Source organism: Equus asinus, chromosome 18 (genome assembly GCF_041296235.1).
Source record: "Equus asinus isolate D_3611 breed Donkey chromosome 18, EquAss-T2T_v2, whole genome shotgun sequence".
Lineage (NCBI taxonomy): Eukaryota > Metazoa > Chordata > Mammalia > Perissodactyla > Equidae > Equus > Equus asinus.
In genome coordinates this window covers 36084157-36104570 of record NC_091807.1, presented here as the reverse complement: position 1 = coordinate 36104570, position 20414 = coordinate 36084157, and the positions used below count along the sequence as shown (strand labels likewise).

At 46.7% G+C, this 20414-nt stretch overlaps 1 protein-coding gene across 7 annotated transcripts in view; it reads right to left on the bottom strand.

Annotated features, from left to right (window-relative positions):
• Positions 1-12987, bottom strand: part of IGSF5 (immunoglobulin superfamily member 5) — a 49895-nt gene extending 36908 nt beyond the window's left edge. For 2 of the 7 annotated variants that reach the window (XM_014839285.3, XM_070488907.1), the window contains exons 1-2: positions 4249-4509; positions 692-770 (exon numbers count right to left, since the gene is read on the bottom strand). In XM_014839285.3, the coding sequence (XP_014694771.3) occupies positions 692-749 (58 nt within the window). In that variant the 5' untranslated portion in view covers positions 750-770; positions 4249-4509. Of the gene's footprint in view, positions 1-691; positions 771-3938; positions 4052-4248; positions 4510-9298; positions 9478-11816; positions 12008-12098 lie in introns of those variants that run through there. The other 5 variants (XM_014839284.3, XM_014839286.3, XM_044750966.2 and 2 more) reach the window with 4 other exon arrangements.
• Between the last annotated feature and the right edge of the window lie 7427 nt (positions 12988-20414).

The following is a 20414-nucleotide window of genomic DNA, read 5'->3' as shown; positions in this document are numbered from 1 at the left end:
AGGAACACGGTGGGGGACACCCTGAGGAGGCTAAAATCCAGCTGGGAAAACAAGACAAACGCACCCGAAGCGATGACTCTAGACGAGACATAGTGAAAGCAAAGCTGGGGGTACAGACTCCAGTGACCCAAGGATGCCGTGCATGCCTGCTCTGCCTCCTGATCTGGAGAGCCTGGCTGGGACACTCTGGGGTCCACTCTGACTGACACCCTGGGAGGGTCCCAGGACGAGAAGGAGCCAGGGTGGGGGCCGGATCACACGCAATGCGCCCCTCACCCTGGCAATAACAGGACCTGGGATTATCACCCCGAAAACTGCAAGGCAAGGAAGGGTTCAAGGAGGAGGTGAGGCCTGAGTCGAGCCTTCCTTGAAGACCAGATGGAAATGGAAGAAGAGAAAAACCAGACAGGGGAGGGGCATTTTGACAAGAGCGAGGACTTGTGGGGAGGTACTGAAGGCGGGCTCCCAGGACGGCGAGGACCCAATGAAGAGGACTGGTGGGGTCAGATGTACCTGGAGGACCACTCCTGGAGTCGAGAGGATGCAGCAGAAAACGGACCTTGCTGGAGAGGGCGCTCAGGGAAGGTGAGGAGTGCCCAAGGAAGAACCTTCTGGAGGCCATGTGCCCCGGCGGCCTCCTCTAAGTTCCCATCTGCCCAGGACCGTCACCCAGAGCCCCCGGGATCCCTACCTGCCAGCCCAGCCAGGACGACCAGCGTGGCCAGGATGCCTGTCCGGCTGCTCCCCATCTCTGTGTGTTCTTCCTCACCCTGGAAGACAAAGCAGCAGGGAACGGTCTGTCACAGATGGGCATTCACCGTCAGAGCGCGGGAGCCCCTCGCAGCTCTCCGAGTCCGTGCATACATCAGTCAGGGCTTCTCAGCGGCACCTGCCTCCCCTGGGAACTTGTAAAAAAGGAGATTCTAGGACCCGCTCCAGACCTGCTGGATCAGACATGCCATGGGGAGCCCAGCAATCTGTCTAAACAATTAAACAGTGTTCCACTTCTGGTCCACGCTCAAGGTTGAGGATCACTGTGTTACATGATCTTACCCCCCAGCCCACGGATATGTAAAGGGATGCAGACGGTATGCCATTCCCACTGAATCACGGACCCGGAGGTAGGAGCGAGGGCTTCCTGCTCTTCGTTTTGGTCACGATACTTTAATCATTGAGGAAAAAATCCTGCCCACAATGAGTTTACATTCTAAAGGGAAAACAGGCCACAAAATGAAGGAATTGATCATGAGCCTATGAGAAGGTAGCCAGAGGTATGGCGAAAAATAGAACAGGGAGGAGCATGTGCGAGGAGGTGGGTGCATGAGATGGGCTGGCTAATGTTTCAAATAGGGGGGTCAGAGAAAGGATCCCCAAGAAGGTGCTCCATGAACAGTGAAGGAGGGAGGGCAACAGTCCACGTCAATATCTGCAGAGGAGCTTTCTGGGCAGAGTCACAACAGGTGCAAAGGCCCTGGGGTGGGACTGTGCCTGGTATGTTTGAGGACCTGCAGGGAGGACGCCGGGGCCAGGGCAGAGTAGGGGGAGTGGAAGAGGGAGAGGGCAGAGGTCAGGGTAGGTGAGGAAGGCCTTACTGGCCCCTTGGCAGCACACCGGGATCCCATCATGCATGCCTCCTGGCCCTCCTTCCAATCCCCTTGTTCTTTGACAACCCTCCTGTTCATCCTCCATCCTTGCATTTCCTCTTTTTACTTTTTCTTTCTCCCCTGGGACAGGCTTATCCAAGGCGGTCCCAGCACTGCCAGTCCTGCTAGAGGACTTGGAGTTCAGTCACCCACTGAATGTATCAGGAACTGCCTGCAAAAACAGCAGCTCCTGAGCCCCGGAGAAGGGTCTCTTTATTTCAAACATTTCTCAGCCCCAGCGACCTGTGGAGCACGGTGTGTGGGGGAGGACAGTCACTTTGGCCTTGGCATCCACACAGATTTCACAGCCCTGCTGGGGGATTCCAACCCCTCCCTCCAAAATACAGGGTGCCAGTTTCCATCAGGGACCCCGGGCAGGACTTTGTAATGAGTGGATGCCCCGTCCAGGATCACAAAGGCGCTCAGGCCTGTGACCCACATTGGACATGTCGGCCAGTTACTGGGTGCTCACAGCTCAAGAGAAGGAATGTGGGGTTTCCATCGTTTGTTTCTCGCTGTCTTTGGAAAGTAGGATCCAGCCTGTGTGCTAAACGGTAACAACTTGTGTGTAAGGTACGAAGCGTCTCTGCTACCGTCCATTCTGCGTGAACCCAGCCCCGTGCAATGATCTAAAACAGACCCAGCAAACCCCTAGAACGATGCCTCCATAGCGAGCTGTGCAGCAGCAGTACACAGACCGAAGTGAAATCACGGCCTTCCCAGATTGATTTAAGATCCCGAATTTTGATGCCCCAAAGAAATCATTTACTAATCTTCAAGGTTCAGCGAACACAACTCGACAAGTCAGTTGCTCTACTAGTCGTCGAGAATGCTAGAGCCGAGCAGAGGATGACTGAGAAATGGAGCTGTTGAGTTACAAAAGGTTACGCCTTTTACCAAAAGCAGTAAGTGCAAAGCATGGGGGCCAGCACGGTGGCGCAGCCGTTAAGTGCACACGTTCCGATTCGGCGGCCCAGGGTTTGCTGGTTCGGATCCAGGGTGCGGACATGGCACCGCTTGGCAAGCCATGCTGTTCCAGGCATCCCACATATAAAGTAGAGGAAGATGGGCATGGATGTTAGCTCAGGGCCAGCTTTCCTCAGCAAAAAAGAGGAGGATTGGCAGCAGATGTTAGCTCAGGGCTAATCTTCCTCAAAAAAAAAAATTTTTTTAATATAAATAAATAAATGCAAAGCGTGGACTTGGCACTTTTGAAATGGCGGCAATAGCTTAAGGTCCACTAGGAGATGCTTCCAGTTGCTGAGAGCCAAGGCAGCAGGCTGCAGATGAAGAACAGCTCAGCTAACTCTCAAATGCTCCATCCTGCCAATGTCCTGACACGCCATCCTCCCTTATTTTCTCCGTATGAGAGAATGAATGACTCCACTTCCAGTGAGCCCAGCAGAACTCAGCAGGTGGGCTGTGTCGGACCCCACTCGGAGCCACAGGAACCCAGCTGTAAGGTTGCCGCAGACGTGGGTTTGTGCAGAGATGGTCCGGCGTGTGCAGGAAGGACTGTGGGAAAGCTGATTTCAAGTGTCCACTGAAATCAGCCAAGTCGCTTTAATTAAGTGGGGACCTATGCGGAGTAATTGGCAAGTCACCTTTCTGTGGAGCGGTTTGACGGCCCCGAGATTTGACTTCTCATGCATTTCATTATGGAAGACTCGAATTACCTACTTTTAGTTGCAAAACTGCGAAGTCTTCTTAAAATCTTAAAATCTTATTAAAAAAGACAGGATTTTAACCCCCAACCAATTCCTTACTGCCCCAACAAGATGAAAACACCCAGAAGATCGTTTGGACCCAGCAAGCTATTCATCACAGGACGAAAACTGCTGAACTTGGTCATCTCACTTAATTAGCCACACACACAAACCCTTCTTGGAGGCTTCCAGGAAATAGCTGGATGTCATAACATCCAAAAGTGCCTGCCAGCGTCCTGTTTTAGGCAATAGCATGAAGCCCAAACCCTAAAAGAAAGGAGGCAAGTGCTTCTCAGGGGTGGCGAGAATTACAGGAACAACATCCATGCCAGGGGCCCGCTGCAGACCGCCGCGCCTCACAGGACGGCCCAGCGCTCTCCTCCGCTCCCCCGACCCCAGCTCCCTGCACCCCTCCATCAGGAGGGGCCTCAGCGCAGCCTGCCAGACCCAGGGCCGTCCCAGCACTTCCAGAGACATGGGAGCAAGGCTCCTGTCCACAAGGCTTCTCCTGAGCTGGGAGAATAATGGCATTTCAAAGTCTGTGCGCTGAGCGTGAGTCACAGCAATTTCCCCGCATTTGAACCCTGACCTCCTAAACTCCAGCGAGCCTTGGCTTTCAGCGCATCCCTGAGAACAGCTCACCGCGACAGGGCCTTCGCTTGATGGGAACCCCGCTCGAACTCCTACACCCTCGGAGCAGCCAGCTCTTTTAATCTTTAACTTTGTGGAAGTTGGGAAACAAAGAATGTGTGTTGGATCGTCCAACACTTTCCCCCGGAGACGGCTCCCCGCGGTGGCCTCCCGAGGGCTCGGCGCCCTGCTCCTGGGGAGGAGACGGGTCCCCTGGAGAAACCCACCAGACACCCGCACCGGGGAGCCACACCCAGGGGCTGTCTCACCTGAGGCAGGTAAACCTCTGCAGGACATCAGAGAAGGTTCTAGTTCCCAAAAGTCTTCCCGGCCTCTCTCCATGCAAATGCAGGAACAAATCTGTCTGGCGACCAGAGAATCTCGGCCCACCCCACCCGGCTAACAGGAAGTTCCTCACGAAACGTTCTGTCACGTCACAGGCCAGGTCCTAAACCCAGAGGTGGCCTCCGCCTGCCACAGGCCCCTCGCTTCCGGAAGGTGCGGGTGCCCTAGAGCGGCATATCTCCTGTTAATCATTAGCCAGCCCCAACCAGCGGCCCAGGAAGTCCAGGCCGGGCTGAGAATGCCAAGGCCACAGGGCCAAGGCTGTGCTCCCAGCCAGCCTCGGTTCGGTGTTCCTCCTCTGAGCCTTGCTCAAGCCCTGCAGAGCCAAGACGCAGCTGGGCCCCACGCCGGCCTGGTGGTCCTCGTCCACAGCTGAGCTCCTTCCTGCTTGTGGATGGCAGACTGGCCAACCCTGCTCCCTTCTGGCCTCTGACACAGGCCCAGGGGCTGGTGAAGCCGGTTCCTTCTCCCAGCCAGGCGCCTCCATGTCCACAAGAATAGGTTCTTTTATGAAAGAAAAAAAGGCCGAAGGGTGAGTCTCGGCTCCCAGTGCATCACGTGCCCCCGTGAGGAGGAAAGCGCAGTTCCCTGTGGCATATTTGCACCAGGACTGTTAGGAGGTTTAAGGCACGCCTCCCAAACCCCTGCCCCAGCTCCTCAGAGCAAAGGAGCTTGGTTTTTCAGAGCCCTGGGACAATTTCTGGAAAACACCGTCTCCCAAAACCCTGATGCACAGCACCGTTACTAAACTGTCTACCCCCATAAGGTTCATTTTGAATATCTGGCTTGTCCCCCTCGTTACATTCTAATCTTGTCAGGAGACTCAGGGTCAAGGGCGTCTGCACAACCCAGACACGATGTGGATCATATGTGTAGAATAAGACCCTGAAATAAATAAATAGGGGGAAGTACTGTCCCTTCCAGCTGAAGGGGGTCAGAATAGGCCACCCCAAAATGTGTCACTTTGGCATAAAGATTATTTTAAACTGAAGACATTTGAAATTCAACAGATGCAAGAAAAAGCCTTTTCAGTGCTTCCTTTTTCTGACTAAAAGCAGCAACTTCAGGGAAAGAAGGCCGCCATAGATTCTCCTTTAGAGTGGAGCCACCCCCAGAAGGGAGAACGTAAGTAAAATGTACTCAAGATCCCTTCTTCAGGAGTGTTTATGGCCCGGAATAAGATGGAAAGACCACTCATACCTGTATAGACAAACATTATCACAAACTTTCTTATCTTTTGTTTGTTCTTCCAAAAATCTATTTGTCTTTCCTAAATAAACCTATTTGTTCTCCTCCCTTCCCTTTCTCCTACTAAATTATGTATGTAAGCTTTTAACTCTTACCATTTAATGAGGCTGCTACTTCCTTTGTTGGTTCCCATATGCATGCAGAGTAAACTTTTTCTCCTGTTAAACTGTCTTGTCAGTTTAATACACAGGCCCCAGGCACTAAACCTAAGAGGGTAGAGGAAAACATTTTTTCCTCCTCTCCTACAAGACTCCGTGCTGGGAGCTGGTCAGAAAAACGGTCAGTAAAACGTAGACTCAGGGAGTCAATATATTAGTGAAATAATCTAACAAATATACACAGGGTTGTAGCATCTTATTCATAAGCTGTGTCCCTGAAGACCTAGCACAATTCAAAACGCAAATAATTGCAGAACAATGAGCCACAGAAATAAAAGTCTAAGACCGGTGTAGCTCATTTCTGCCCTGATGTGCTTTTTTATTTTCTCAGCTTCAGTCCTAATATTGAGACTATCAATCAGTGCAGGGAGTCGTGAGAAGGGGCCTTCAGGGCACAGTATAGCATCTGACTTTCCAGACCAAGCTCTCCAGCCCCAGCCTTAGCCTCAGCACTACTACTGGAGAATATTGTTAGAGCGTCTAGAAAATTCTAAGTTATAAGAACAATGAGTGTGTTGGGAAGGAAGAAAATTTTTTCCTCCACCCTCTTCAGTTCTGTGTCTGAGCCCTCGGAAATTAAAGTGACAAAAGATAGGTTAACAAGAGAAAAACAAGAGATTAACGAGTTTATGAACTCATGCAGTGCACATACACCCAGGAGAAACGCTGTGATGAGCAACTCCAAGAATTGGTTAGAATTCAGCCTTCGATGGAATCTTAACAAGACAATAAGTTCGTAGAGAAGGGACAAGATAAAGGAAAAGGAGTTTAGGCTTTTAGGGGTGGCAAACTGTGGCCAGGTGAATATATAGGGGAAACTAATGGAAGATAAGGATTGTTTTTGGTAAAGTTTTTTATGTAGATTCTGGCAAGAGTCTGCAGTGACCAAGACCATTTTGCCCCTCCTGGTACAAGAGACGGGAGGGCAGAGAGTTTGCTTGGTGTCTGTTGTTTCTCAATTATCTTCAGTTTAAAATAATCCTTATGATGGGACCAGCCCACCGGTGTAGTGGTTAAATTCGTATGCTCTGCTTTGGCAGCCCAGCTGTCACAGGTTTGGATCCCAGGTGCAGACCTACACACCACTCATCAAGCCATGCTGTGGAAGCGTCCCACATACGAAGTGGAGGAAGATTGGCACAGATGTTAGCTCAGGGACAATCCTCCTCAAGCAAAAAGAGGAAAATTGGCAACAGGTGTTAGCTCAGGGCCAATCTTCTTCCAAAAAAATTTTAAAAATAGTCCTTATGCCAAAGAGGCGCATTCTGGGGTGGCAGATTGTGACCTCCTACAAGGGCCATAACAAAGTGCATATATATAACAACAATAACCACTCTTAGAAGTTCTGTAGCAAGTGGAGGGTCCCCCACTGCCAACCCTGGGCCCTGGGTACTCCTGTCCACCAGCTCCTGAGCAGCCGCCCCAAGACCAGAGTGAAAACACGATTTGCAAAACATTGGAAAGGCAGCTCTGAAAGTGTGTAGTACTGAGGGACTTTTTTTTTTGGAATTTGGGAGGTTTGCATTATTTCAAAGTTTGAGCATAAAGAGAGATTTTACTAATGTTTTTAGCCTGTGCTATTTTAAAATCACAAAGTTCAGGTTTACATAAAACATATTCACACTGTAATTCAAACTGTGGTAAAGGCTCTGAAGTAAGTTTTGATGGGGGGGGTGGGGGGGGAGTGGGAGTTCTCCAAGGAGATTGGGTTTGAGCTCAGATCGGGGTGGGGGGCAGGTTAGGAGTTAATCGGGTACAAGGTGGAGTCCCCAGAGGACCACCTCCTGCGGCAGAGGGAACCGTGTGCGTCCAGGCAGCAGGGTGGGCGGCAGGAAGCCTGGCTCAGCTGAGAAGTTAAAGAGTCTCCTGGAAACTGATGCAAAGAGCTGGGAGGCAGCAGGGCCTTAGAGGAGTCCAGAGAGGGGCAGGGGCCAGAATAAACGTAAAAAGGAATATCAGGAAAGTAGTGAAAAATTTTCAAATAAACTAAGAAGATTACTGGATTATCTGATAATAGGGCCTGAGCTGTCTTTGAACTAGTTGAAACTCTAAGTTCATGATGGTTAATTTTATGTGTCAACTTGGCTGGGACACGGGATGTCCAGATATCCGGTTAAAGATTATCTCCGGGCGTGTCTGTGAGGATGTCTCTAGAAGATGTTAGAGGATACGAGAAGACGTTAGGTTTGAATCAGTCAGTAGACTGAGTAAAGCAACTGGCTCTCCCTAATGTAGGTGGGCCTCATCTAATCTGTCGAGGGCTTGAATAGAACAGAAAAGTGGAGGAAGGGTGAATTCATCCTCTCTGCCTGACTGTTTATCTGAAACATTGGTCTTCAGCCCTCAGACGTTGGCAGTCCTGGTTCTCAGGCCTTCGGACTCAAACTGGAATGACACTGCCAGCTCTCCTGGGTGTCCACCTTGCAGACAGCAGACCGTGGGACTTCTCAGCCTCCGTAATCGCATGAGCCAATTTCTCGTGATAAACACATCCATATAGATAGGTTCTCTTTCTCTGGAGAAACTTGACTAATACAAAATTGTAAGAAACTGAGAGTAACACAAGTGATTCCAGTACATAGAGATGCAAATGACCTTAGGTGAAGATGCAGTTGATTTCTGCCCTGCAGATATTGAGCAGTTTTGCCCCTATGTGTACAGCCACACATCTTTTAACGATGAGGATATGTTCTCAGAAATGCGTCCTTGGGCAATTCGGTCATTGTGCGAACATCCTAGAGTGCACTTACACAAACCCAGATGGTATGGCCCACTGCCCACCTAGGCTACATGGTACAAATCTTATGGGACCACCATCATATATGGGGTGGTCTCTCATTGACCAAAACATCGTTCCGCAGCACACGACTGTGAATGTTTCAGCACTCAATTATGGGATATATATGTGTGTTCTTTGAATTCTCCCCCGAATCAGTTGTTATATCTTGCTGGTTCCCTCAACCAATTAATGAGTTAAATAAAATCTTGGACGTGTGTTCCTTTCAGATTTGCATGAGAGCCACGATTTTAAATCCTTTCACAGGAGCCCTTTGAGGAATTTAAGTGTACGCGTGGCACGATCTCTGTAGAACATTTAGCAAATATTAAAATATAAAGTAGGTCAAGTCACATAAAAATGCCCACATTTAACTGTTTTTCACCTACAGAAATGGCAATTTCATATTAGGCTCAACCTAATACAAAGAAGAAAATAAAAATCATCTATATTCTCTGTATCACCCAGAGATAAGCATTATGAATTTTTAATGAATACCTTCTATTATTTTCCTTATTACAAAAGTGATCCATACTCACTACATAAAAATTAGAAAATGCAGGTAAACAAAAAGGAGGAAAACTTTAAAACGGATTGCTCTTAAGACTGCCACACAGAGACAAGTACTGCTAGCACCATGGCAAGCGTCTGCTAAAGTGTTCGTACGGTACCTACTGCTTAGTAACCAGGTTTCATCTGCTTAATACATTGCAAACCTCTGCCCCCTGTTAGGAAATACATTCTTTTCAATGACTAGGCATAGTTCCACCGACTGAAGGTCGCATCACTTACCTTTGCAGGTTCCTCCTGTTGGGGTTCACATCGCTCAAGGCGGTGAACACCATCACAGCTGGATCAGAGAGTGTATGCACAATGATTTCCTTAGGATCACTTCTGAACAATGCGGTCTCATCAACTAAGGACCTCGGGGCATGATGGTTTAGTGGAGACAGTAAACAGATCCGCGATCGCTGGAGGGGAGGGATAAATGAGAGGAGAGGATTCTTAGGGATAAATGTATGATACTGTAACAGTGGATCCATGTCATTATACATATGTTCAAACCCATAGAATGTACACCAGGAGGGAACCCTAGGGTCAGCTACGGAGGTTGGGTGATTATGATGTATCAGCGTGGTTCATCAATTGTAACAAATGTACCAGTCCGCTGGGGATGTTGACAAAGGGGGAGTCTATGCATGTGGGGGACAGGGCACATATGGGAAATCTCTGTACCTTCTGCTCAATTTTGCTGTGAACCCAAAACTGCTCCAAGAAATAAAGCCTATTTTTTTTTTAAAAAAAAATGCAATTGCTGGGTCAGAAGACATGCACATTGTAAGAAGCCTGAAATATCCTGGATTAGCAAAAAGCTCTCCAAGATAGATACATTGCCCCTAGCACCTAATGTCCAAGGTGATCAACACACTCAGCTATTTTAATTTTTGATAATTTGAATGACCAAAAATTGTTTTAAATCATTATTGTTTCAATTATAAAAAGAATGTGTTGTCAATGTGGAAAATTCACAAAAATTCCAGAGGTCGTCAAGCAGAACCCAGAACCTTACCACCCAGGGAGACCCACTATGATGTGTTTGTTATAAAGCCTCCCAATGCTTTAAGTGTGTGAATGTGCATCTATGCATCTAGGAGTGTGTATGTGTGTGTGTCATGTATAATTTTTCACTTTTTATTGAAGTATTATATATAATTTTAAAAACAAGATCTGCATTTTTCACGTAACCCACTATACTTGGTTGAACAGTGTCCCCAAAAATTCTTGTCTACCAAAACCTGAGAATGTGACCTTCTTTGGAAGTAGGGTCATTGCAGATGTAATTAGTTAAATAAAGGTGAAGTCACACTGGATTACGGATGGCCCTAACCCAATAATGTCCTTCTAGGAAGAGAGAATTTGGACACAGAGAGAAGATTCTGTGAAGACACACAGGGAGAAGGCCATGTGACCACAGAGGCGGAGACTGGAAGGAAGCTGCTGTGAGCCAAGAAACATCACGAACTGCTGGCAACCCCCAGATGCTGGAGAGGCGAGGAAGGACCCTGCCCTAGAAGCTTCAGAGGGAGCGCGCCCCTGCCCAGACCTCCAGTTCAGACTCCTACCCTCCAGAACCGAGAGAGTAAACGGGTATTGTCTTAAGGCATCTAATTTGTAGTACTTTGTAACAACAGCCCTGGGAAACGAATGCACCCACTTAAGCAAACAGGCCTAGATGTCTTTCCATCAATTTCTAATATAGAAATTTCTAATATGAAATGCTTTTAAATGGCTAAAAAGCATTATGTTTCATGAATGTACCATCAGTTATTTAAAGAATTCTTTATGATTAAACATGAAGTTGCGTCTATGCTTCAGCTACTAGAAATCTTTTTCTTAAACAACCATATATATTTTCACGTATTATATAGTAAAATAGAGTGTTGTCTCTGCAATTTTATATCCTTTTTAATTTAACACTATTTTATAAGCATTGTTCCCTATCATTAAAAACCATTCATGAACATTGTTTCGATGGCTTCATAGTACTATGCTGCATTAGGATACATAACATCATGTCATTATGAGTGTATCATAATGGCTGTAAGAACACCCAGGTGGATAAACATTGTGTTGTTTCCAGCTTTTCAATATTGCGAATAATACTGAGATGAATGTATTTATGTATATAGAGGGCTAGGGTGCTTTTTCTTTTCTTTTGTATTTGGTACTATATCTTACAGTAGGCTCTTTTAATTACAATCATATATCAAAACATTAATCAGTTTAAAACTATAAACAGTTAAAATAGTTTCCAGAACTATGCCGACTTGAGATCCTGCATTCAGTGCTTGAGACGACTTATGTCACCACGCCCTCAACAGCATTGAATATTGTCATTTTTGTGAGTGTGGTTAACGAGGGTACAAAATTAATAAATCCCTCTTTAGGTAGGAATTTGCAAAATGCTCTCTGTCCGTCACATGCCTGGATTCACAAAATCCTAGGAGAAAAGTCAACTAGGAGAACATGCCAATAAAGTTGCAAGGGCCATTTCTGCCCCTCGTGTAGGAATGCCTTTAATGGCTTTATTTAAGTTACTTTAACATCAACCCTATCAGTAGAGACATGATTAGCAATTTTGGCCCAGGGCAACAGCAGAAAATTCACCCTCTGTTTAAACCACCCCAAACCTTAGTGGCTTAAAATAAGAACAATTACGTATTTTGCAATCTGGGCAGGGCTCAGCAGAGATGGCCTGTCCTGCTCCACAATGTCAGCTGGAACAGATCAGATCAGCTGGAGGACCCACCTCCAAGATGGCTCATTCACAAGGCTGCAAAGTTGGTCCTGAGCAGTGTCTGCGCTGAGGGTCTGCATTTCTCTCCATATGGAACTTTCTATGGGACTGCTTGGGCTTCCTCACAGCATGGCAATCAGGTTCCAGGAGTAATTGCTCCATTAGACAGAAGATGGAAGCTGCTAGCCCTTTAAAGCCTGGACCTAGAAATTGGCACAGCGTCACTGCATTAGTTTTCTGTTACTGAGTAATAAACTGCCGTAAATGTAGTGGCTTGAAACAGTACCCACTTACCATCTCACCGTTCTGTAGGTCAGAAGCCCGGGCAGAGTCGGCTGGGTTCTCTGGCAAAATCAAGGTGTCAGTCACGCCGGGGTCCTTACCCGGAGGCTTTGGGAACAAATCCACTTTCAAGTTTATTCAGTTTGTGAGCTGAACTCATTTGCTTCTGGTTGTGGGGCTGAGGTCCCCATTTCCTTGCCGGCTGTCAGCCGAGGGCCACTCTCAGCTCCTACAACGTCACCCTCTCCATCTCCTAAGCCAGCAGCGAATCCCCCTTCTGCTTCAAATCTCTGACTCCCTCTTGTGCTGTCAGCTGGAGAAAACTCTCTGCTTCCAAAAGGCTCATTTGCTTAGATGTGGCCCACCTGGATATTCTCCCTTTTGCCCCATAACATAACAGACATGAGAGTGATGGCACACCATATTCACAGGTCCGACTCACACTCAAGGAGGAGGGGGTTACACAAAGAAAGAGGTGATTGGGAGTCATTTTAGAATCCTTCCTACCACAGTCACTCCTGCTGTGTTCTATTGCCCAAGTCACCGAGTCCAGACTCAGGGAGAAGGGGCTTAGACCCCTCCACGGAGGGATGTCGAAGAATTTGGTGGTCATGTTTTAAAACCACCACATCCTCAAATCAGTTTGGCTGTGAGAAGAGGACATGAAGGAATGGGAGGATGTGACCTGTGTTTATAAAGGCTTCCTAGACAAGCAGGCTCCCAGCCCTGGACCTCGGGTCTCAGGGGTCACCTGTCCTCCGGGGGACAAGATGCCTTGTGAGAACGATTTGGTTTTGTCAATGGGCAAAGAGTGGTGTTTGCTGAGAGATGAAAGGGCTTTAAAATGTGAAAAATCTTTTAAAAGAAGTCATTAAATTTGGGGGCCTTCTGCTGGTATCCTGGCCCTAAGCCAGGAGTTCCCCGCACCCTAGTAACTGTCTTGTGTATCGTACAGTTCACACACTAATGGTTGGACAAAAAGCAAAATAAAAGTGGCTCTTGAAAAGGAACTTAGATCTTCAAAGACAAACAAGACATGTTTTTGAAAATGAATTCCAAAGCACAGAAAAGTATAAATTGCCTTTGAAACATCATCATCTAATTTATTCTATTCTATTTTTACTAGAGAATTCTCATTTTAGGCATGTCAAATGGCTTGACACATCACAGGTGCGTGTGGCTAAGAAATGAGCACATTGCCCTTTTTTGGCAATTAGTATTTGCTTGGTAGATTAAACACTCTGGATGCTACTGTTGGCTCTCGCGGTGGCATTTTTCTCGCTTCTGTGGATGAGAGTTAAGTTTACTTTGACTTCAGATAGGAACATCCATCAAGCAAGCTGTTGTGGGTTGAATTGTGTCTTCCAAAAAAGATATGTTGAGGGGCTGGCCCCGTGGCCGAGTGGTTAAATTCGCGCACTCTGTAGCAGGCGGCCCAGTGTTTCGTTAGTTCGAATCCTAGGCACGGACATGGCACTGCTCATCAGACCACGCTGAGGCAGCGTCCCACATGCCACAACTAGAAGAACCCACAACGAAGAATACACAACTATGTACTGGGGGGCTTTGGGGAGAAAAAGGAAAAAATAAAATCTTTAAAAAAAAAAAGATATGTTGAAGTCCACACCAGCAGGACCTCCAAACGTGACCGTGTTTGGAGATAGGGTCTTTACAGAGAAGTCAAGTTGAAATGAGGTCATTAGAGTGGGCCCTAATCCATTATGGATAAAAAGGAGAAGTTTGGACACGCAGACAGACATATGTAGAGGAAAGACAAGGTGAAGAGTCACAGAGAGAGGCTGTGTGAAGACAGAGAAAGAGATCGGAACGAGGCTGCCATAAGCCAAGGAACGTCCAGGCCTAGCAGAAGCTGGAAGAGGGCAGGAAGGAGTCTCCCCCACAGATTTTGGAGGGCGCATGATTCTGCACATACTTTGATTTCTTACTTCTGGACTCCAGAACCTTGAGACGACAAACTGACTTTCTTCTAAGCCACCCAGTTTATGGCTCTTTGATCCGGCAGCCCGGACTCTAAGAGACCAGTGTTTCCTGAATTTACTGCTCTCTCTAGTCACTTTAGATGGCCGGTGAAAATGCTGCTGTCCGATGATCTTTTGCTGGTTCCGTGCTTCTCATGGTCCCACTCTGTTTGATTCACCTTGTGTATCTCCTTCAAAAATTGAAGTCAGCATCAGTGGGTTGTTGGGGATTTTTTGGAATATCCTAAGACTCCAAAGGGCTGTTCTTTAGGACATCTGTATTTCAAGTCTTGAACTGACTTAATGTTGCTTTCTCTTCCCCTCTTTGTTTCTTCATTTGTTTATTTTCTGTATTCTCCTGGCCAGGACCTGCTGACTGATCATACTCAGATGTCTACACTCCCCGTTTATTGTATTCTTGCCATTCTGTGGACCGCACTGGCTATCTCTACTTGCTAATGAAACTTGACCGTGTTGTCTGCCTCTTCTGAACTCAGGGATTCCGATGTGGTCATCTTTCTATTCTCCAGAAGACTTGACACAGGGCCAAGCAGAAAGGGTGCCCCAAGAATAGCTGCTGGCTTGCTCCAACATCCATTTTTCCCCATTCTCTGGCAGTAGAACCCTACTCTTTAGCTGGGCGCAAATACAGACCCATCTCCCAGCCCTCTCTGCTCGCAGCCACGCATGGCCGTGGCTCCAAATTCTGATCAATGGGATCGAGTTGATCCTGCCCTTAAGAGAAATCTGTTCTCCTCTCTCTTCTTTTCCACCTTCCTACAGGGTGGAAAGTGGAAGTGGCCATGAGCCACCACAACTGCACCCGAGAGGTGGCAGAGCGAGAGGATGGAAGGAACCTGAGCCTTCAAAGGCTCCAAAGAGCAGGGCTGCCCCATGTGGGCTTTTGCAGAGAGAAATAAATTTCTACTTTAACTTACTGTTGTTTTGGTCTCTATAGCAGCCAAACCTATATACTAACTGACTATATAAGTGGATATATAGACAAAAGCTAGAGACCACTAGGGAAATTCAAGGTTTACTGGGCAAAGTTTTAGTCCTAGGTAGTTAGAAAGAACGTGGATTTGGAGTTATAAATGGTACAAGTTACTTAGCCTCTACCAGACTCAGTTTCTCTTTTGTAAAGTGGTGATACTAACATCTACCACATGGGGCTGCATTGGATTAAATTTGATATGTTTGTAAAGCGTCAAGCACATAATAGCCGGCAAATGATAAGTATCATTATCATTAAATGTTTCACAAAACAAGAGTTCATTCAGAAATGTTAAGTCTCATTTAGACATAAGTGTATCCCTCTTTACAGTTTCTTGGCCTGGGTTTCTAAAAAAGAAGATGCTAAATGAAAAAAAAAAGGGGGGGGGATTGGTGAGCAGGTGGTTTATTTGGGAGATGACCCAAGGAACAGGAGAGGGGAAGAAAAAGAAGAGTGCACTAGCTTCCTAGGACTGCCATGACCACAAACTGGGGCTTAAACAATACAGATTTCCTCTCTCCCAGTTCTGGAGACCAGAAGTCTGATATCAAGATGTCAGCAAGGGCGTGTTCCCTCTGCAACCTGCAGGAGAGAATCCTTCCACACTTCCTCCTAGTCTCTAGGGTGCTTGCCGTCGATCCTTGGTGTTCCTTGGCTTGTGGCTGCATCACTCCAGTCTCTGCCTCTTTGTCACACAACCATCTCCCCACATGTCTTCACATCATCTTCCTATAAAGACACCAGTCGTGATGGATTATGGCCCACCCCACTCCAGCATGACCTCATCTTAATTTAACTGCATCTTGCAAAGACGCTATTTCCAAATAAGGTCACACTCACAGGTACCAGAGGTTGAGACTTGAACACCTCCTTTTGGGGGACACAACTCAACCCACAACAGTGAGATGGTGAAGGAAGAAGAGACGATCTTGTCAAGGAAACTGCTGTGGACAGTGTTGCTCCGTCCTGTCTGGACCTCCTGAGAAGTGTAGAGACTGCCTCTACAACTGTTCGCCTAAAGGACGGGAAGTGTGAACACTTACTCACCAGCTTCTGCTCCCACAGGTATTTCCTCCAAGGATATTACTCCCCACATTGGGCTTCCCCATTCACAGCATCAGAGGAACCCTGGAGCAGAGGGTAAAAACCTGCAGCATACGCTTGCAGTAAGCTGTTATCAGCATGAAGTGGCTTGAACATAGAGCAGAAATGTAGTTCTAGCCCCTGCTGAAATCAGAGGTCAGGCCAAGAGGACACAAGTCCAAGCACGACATGCTTCCTGAAGGACACCCCTCTCACCTCTCAGATTGCTCTTCTCTGCATTAGTTCCACTTTGTCATCAAGTCTGTAAGCTGGTGGCCAGCCACAATCCCTACAGACGACTCCATGGCGAAGGTGTGGGTGAACCAGCAACCTGCAACCAACCAGGAACCATGATGGAAATGTATCCCCTCCCTCCTCCACCGCTCATTCTAGACTTTCCTCATGCCCTCTCAGTGCTTCCACTGGTCCAGCTGGCTTGTCTAAGAGCTGCCCAACCATCATGCCTTCTCAGCTGGCACACTCTGATGAAGCAAGCAGTCATGTTGGAGAGGTCCATGTGACAAGGGAATGAGACTCCTGAGGGCAGACTCCAGTCAACAGCCTGCAAGGAGCTGAATCCTGCCAGCAACCACATGAGCTTGAAAGTGAATCTTTCCCCAGCCAAGCCTTCAGATGAGACCTCAGTCCTAACCACACCTTAGTCTTGTGGGGACCTGAGCAGATGACCCAGTAAGTTGTGTCTGGATTCCTGATCCACAGCAACCAGGAAATAATAAATGTGTGCTGTTTTAAGCTGCTTTTGTGGTAGCTTGTTACACAGCACTAGCTAATGAATACATTTCTCATAGGTAAACTGAGAATAATTCACCTATAAAGAAAAATAAGGACAACAATACTATCTATCTCATACAGCTTTGTGAGGACTAAATGAGATACCGCATATAAGCTTCTTGTGGAATACCCCATGCTTACTAAGTGTTTATTAATATTCTGGATGCCTTCAGTGATGTTGACTGATTTGCTTATTGAATACGTACTGAGCTTCAGTAGCAATGAGCACACAGAAGAAGTCTCTGCTTTGGGGAAGCCCATATTCTAAGGGGAAAACGGACAATCAATAAATGAACAGATAAATGTATGTTGGGTGGTGGTAAGTGTTATGAAGACAAATAAGGTAGGGTACAAAAGGTAGACTGTAACAGAGGATGCTGTTTTAGTCAAGGGTTGTTGTTGTTAAGTGTATCAGTCAGGATACGCTAGGCTTTGCCATGGTAACAAACAAGCCCAAAATCTTAGCAGCTTATCACAGCCCAAATGTATATCTCACTCACATAACGTGGGTTGGCAAGGGAATTCTGCTCACCTTTCTTACTCAGACCCCCAGGTTGAAGGAAGCTTCATCTTAAAACTGCTGCATTGGGATAGAAATGTGACAAATCATGTGGTGGCTCTTGAAGTGCCCCCCCCCAATGGTTACACATTATTTCTGCTTATATTTCACTGCCCAAATAAAACCTCATGGCAGCACCTATCATCAAAGGGGGCAGGGAGGGCCATGTGCCTGGAAGGTAGGAAACCCCACATTTGGCGAACAGCTCTGCTGACATCACATGGACTTCAGTGGTTGTCATGGTTTCCACACGGTTGTCATCTGCTCTCCTGCACTTGCTCTGAGAGCTAATGAGTTGTCCTTCCCTCTGTCTGTCCTCCACACCTGCCCTTGGCAGCTTCTTTTCCCAGCTTCCTTTTCCATTGTCTGTGCTTTCTAAAAACACTCCTTTTACAATTAGTCTATACTGGGGCAAAGTCCAGCCCATCAACTGCTTTTGTAAATAAAGTTGTATTAGGACACAGCCTTGCTCATTTATTCACATGTCGTCTGCAGCTGCTTTTGCTCTGCAACAGCAGAGTTGAGTAGTTGTGACAGAGACATATGGGCCACAAAATCGAAAATGTTTGCTAGCTGGTCCTTTACAGAGAAAGTTTGCTGACCCCTAATCTATACAATTCAAAATTTTAAAAATGAGCATGATTTGTCATTCAGTAATTCCCCTTTCTAAGGAAACAACCAGAAATGTGCACGTAGTTTATATAAAAGAATGTACAGGAGAACAATGTTCGTGATTATCAATGACAGAAGAGTTCCAGCCTACCCTTCCTGATGGCCTGTCCTCTGGATTTCAGAGTTGCCTGCTGGAGAGATATATCTCTCTCTCCCACGGGTTCTGTTCCTCTGGTGGAATGTTCATTGAGATAGGCAGATAGATAGAGAGGTAGATAGATAGATAGAGTGATGTTGTGATTTACAATAATGTGTATATATATATTTGGTCTTCACCTCCATTCTTAGCACAGAGCTCCTAAAACTCTTGGAATTTCCTAAGCGATAAGAGAAATAAAGGTACCTTTGTTATTCATAAAAATTCCCGTTCAACCACACCTGAGTTTCTTTCTATGACTAATACAGTGACTTTTGGAAAGCCCTAAGGAGTGGGGCTGGTTGCCAGGGCAGCCAACCCTGTGATTAGAGGGTTGGAACATTCAACCCCACTTGCTGCCTCAACCCAGGGAGGGGAGAGGGCTGGAGGTTGAACTGTTCACCAATGGCCAATGATTTCATCAATCACGTCTACAGAATGAAGCCTCCATAAAAACCCAGATGAATGGCATTTGGAGAGTGTTCAAGCTGGTGACCCAGAACTCATCCAGGAGCATAGTGCGCCCCAAACTCCACAGACGCAGAAGCTCCTCTGCTCAGGGCCCTTCTGGATGTCTCCCTATATGTTTCCTCATCTGACTGTTCATTCATATCCTTTAATATCCTTTGTAATAAACCAGTAATCTACTAAGTAAGCTGTTTTCCTGAGTTCTGTGAGTCACTCAAGCAAATTAATCAAACCCTAGGAGGACAGCGTGGGAACCTCAATTTATAGCCAGTATGTCAAACGGCAGGTGACAACCTGGACTCGAGATTGATGTCTGAAGTGGGGGGAGGGGCAGTCTGGTGGGACTCAGCCCTTACTCTCTGGGATCTGAGGCTAACTTCAGGTACAAAGTGTGAGAATTGAGTTAAATCATAGGACACCCAGCTAGTGTCACAGAATTGCTTGATGCGGGGGGACTCCCCCACCCACACACAGATCTGGCCACAGAGTATTTGTGTGAATATTGAGAGTAGAGGAGAAACACAGGAGTGCTTTTCCTTTACAGATAGATAGTACAATGGAAGCAACCTAAAGAAGGAGAAATTGGTTCAATACAGTATGGTGATAATTTAACTAAATAAAAAATAAGAAATCCTTGAATGGAACTCCATGAAGTCGTTAAGATCCTAGTTGCAGAAGAATAGTGTCATGTAACAATGTACACTCTGCATTATTAATCATGTAATAATGTACGCTCTACATTATTAAATGATAACAGCAAGATAAAACAATTTTTGCAACATCATTGTAAAATATGTATGCATATGGGTGTTTATGTGTGTCAGAGAAAGAGAGCGACAGAAACAGAGAGAGAGAGACTGCCTTAGTCTGCCCCGGGCGCTATAATGTATACCATTGATTGGGTGGCTTAAACGGTGGACATTCAGTTCTCACAGCTCTGGAAGCTGCAATTCCACCATCAAGGTGCTGGCAGCCTCGGTGTCTGGTCAGAGCCCTCTTGCCTCTTGCGGGTGGCCACCTTCTGGCTGTGTCCTCATGTGGCAGAGAGAGAGAGGGAGGTCCCTCTTCATGTAGGGACACTGACCCTATCATGGGGGCCCCACCCTCATCACCTCATTAATCCTAGCCCCTCCCAAAGGCCTCACATCCAAATGCCATCACATTGAGGGGTAGGGCTTCACCGTAGGACTTGAGCGGACACAAATATTCAGTCCACAACAGAAACTAAAAACATGTACACCGAAATAGAGACAATGGTTACCTGTGGGTAGTAAAATTAGATTTTTATAAAATTCTTCTCTTTGTTCTTATTGGTATATTCCAAGATCGCTTTTGTAATCTGAGAAGACAAGGCAATTATTCCGAAAACCCTGTCGCTCTCTAGGGCTCTGCCCAGCTCCTTCCAGATCTCGCTGTCTCTCCCCACAGCAGGATCTACTCAACCCCCTAGAGAGATTCTCATCACACATCTGAATATTTAAAGCATCATCATCTGCCAAATCAAAACAGTGGAAGCTGGTTTTCAACCGCTCTGGCCGGCTTGCTCTTTGTTTATCTAACCACATTACTCCCATTCCCTTTTGGTCCTTAGGATGCTTCCAGGGTGTTCTGAAATAAATCTCTCCACTCCCCACTAGTGAGCATG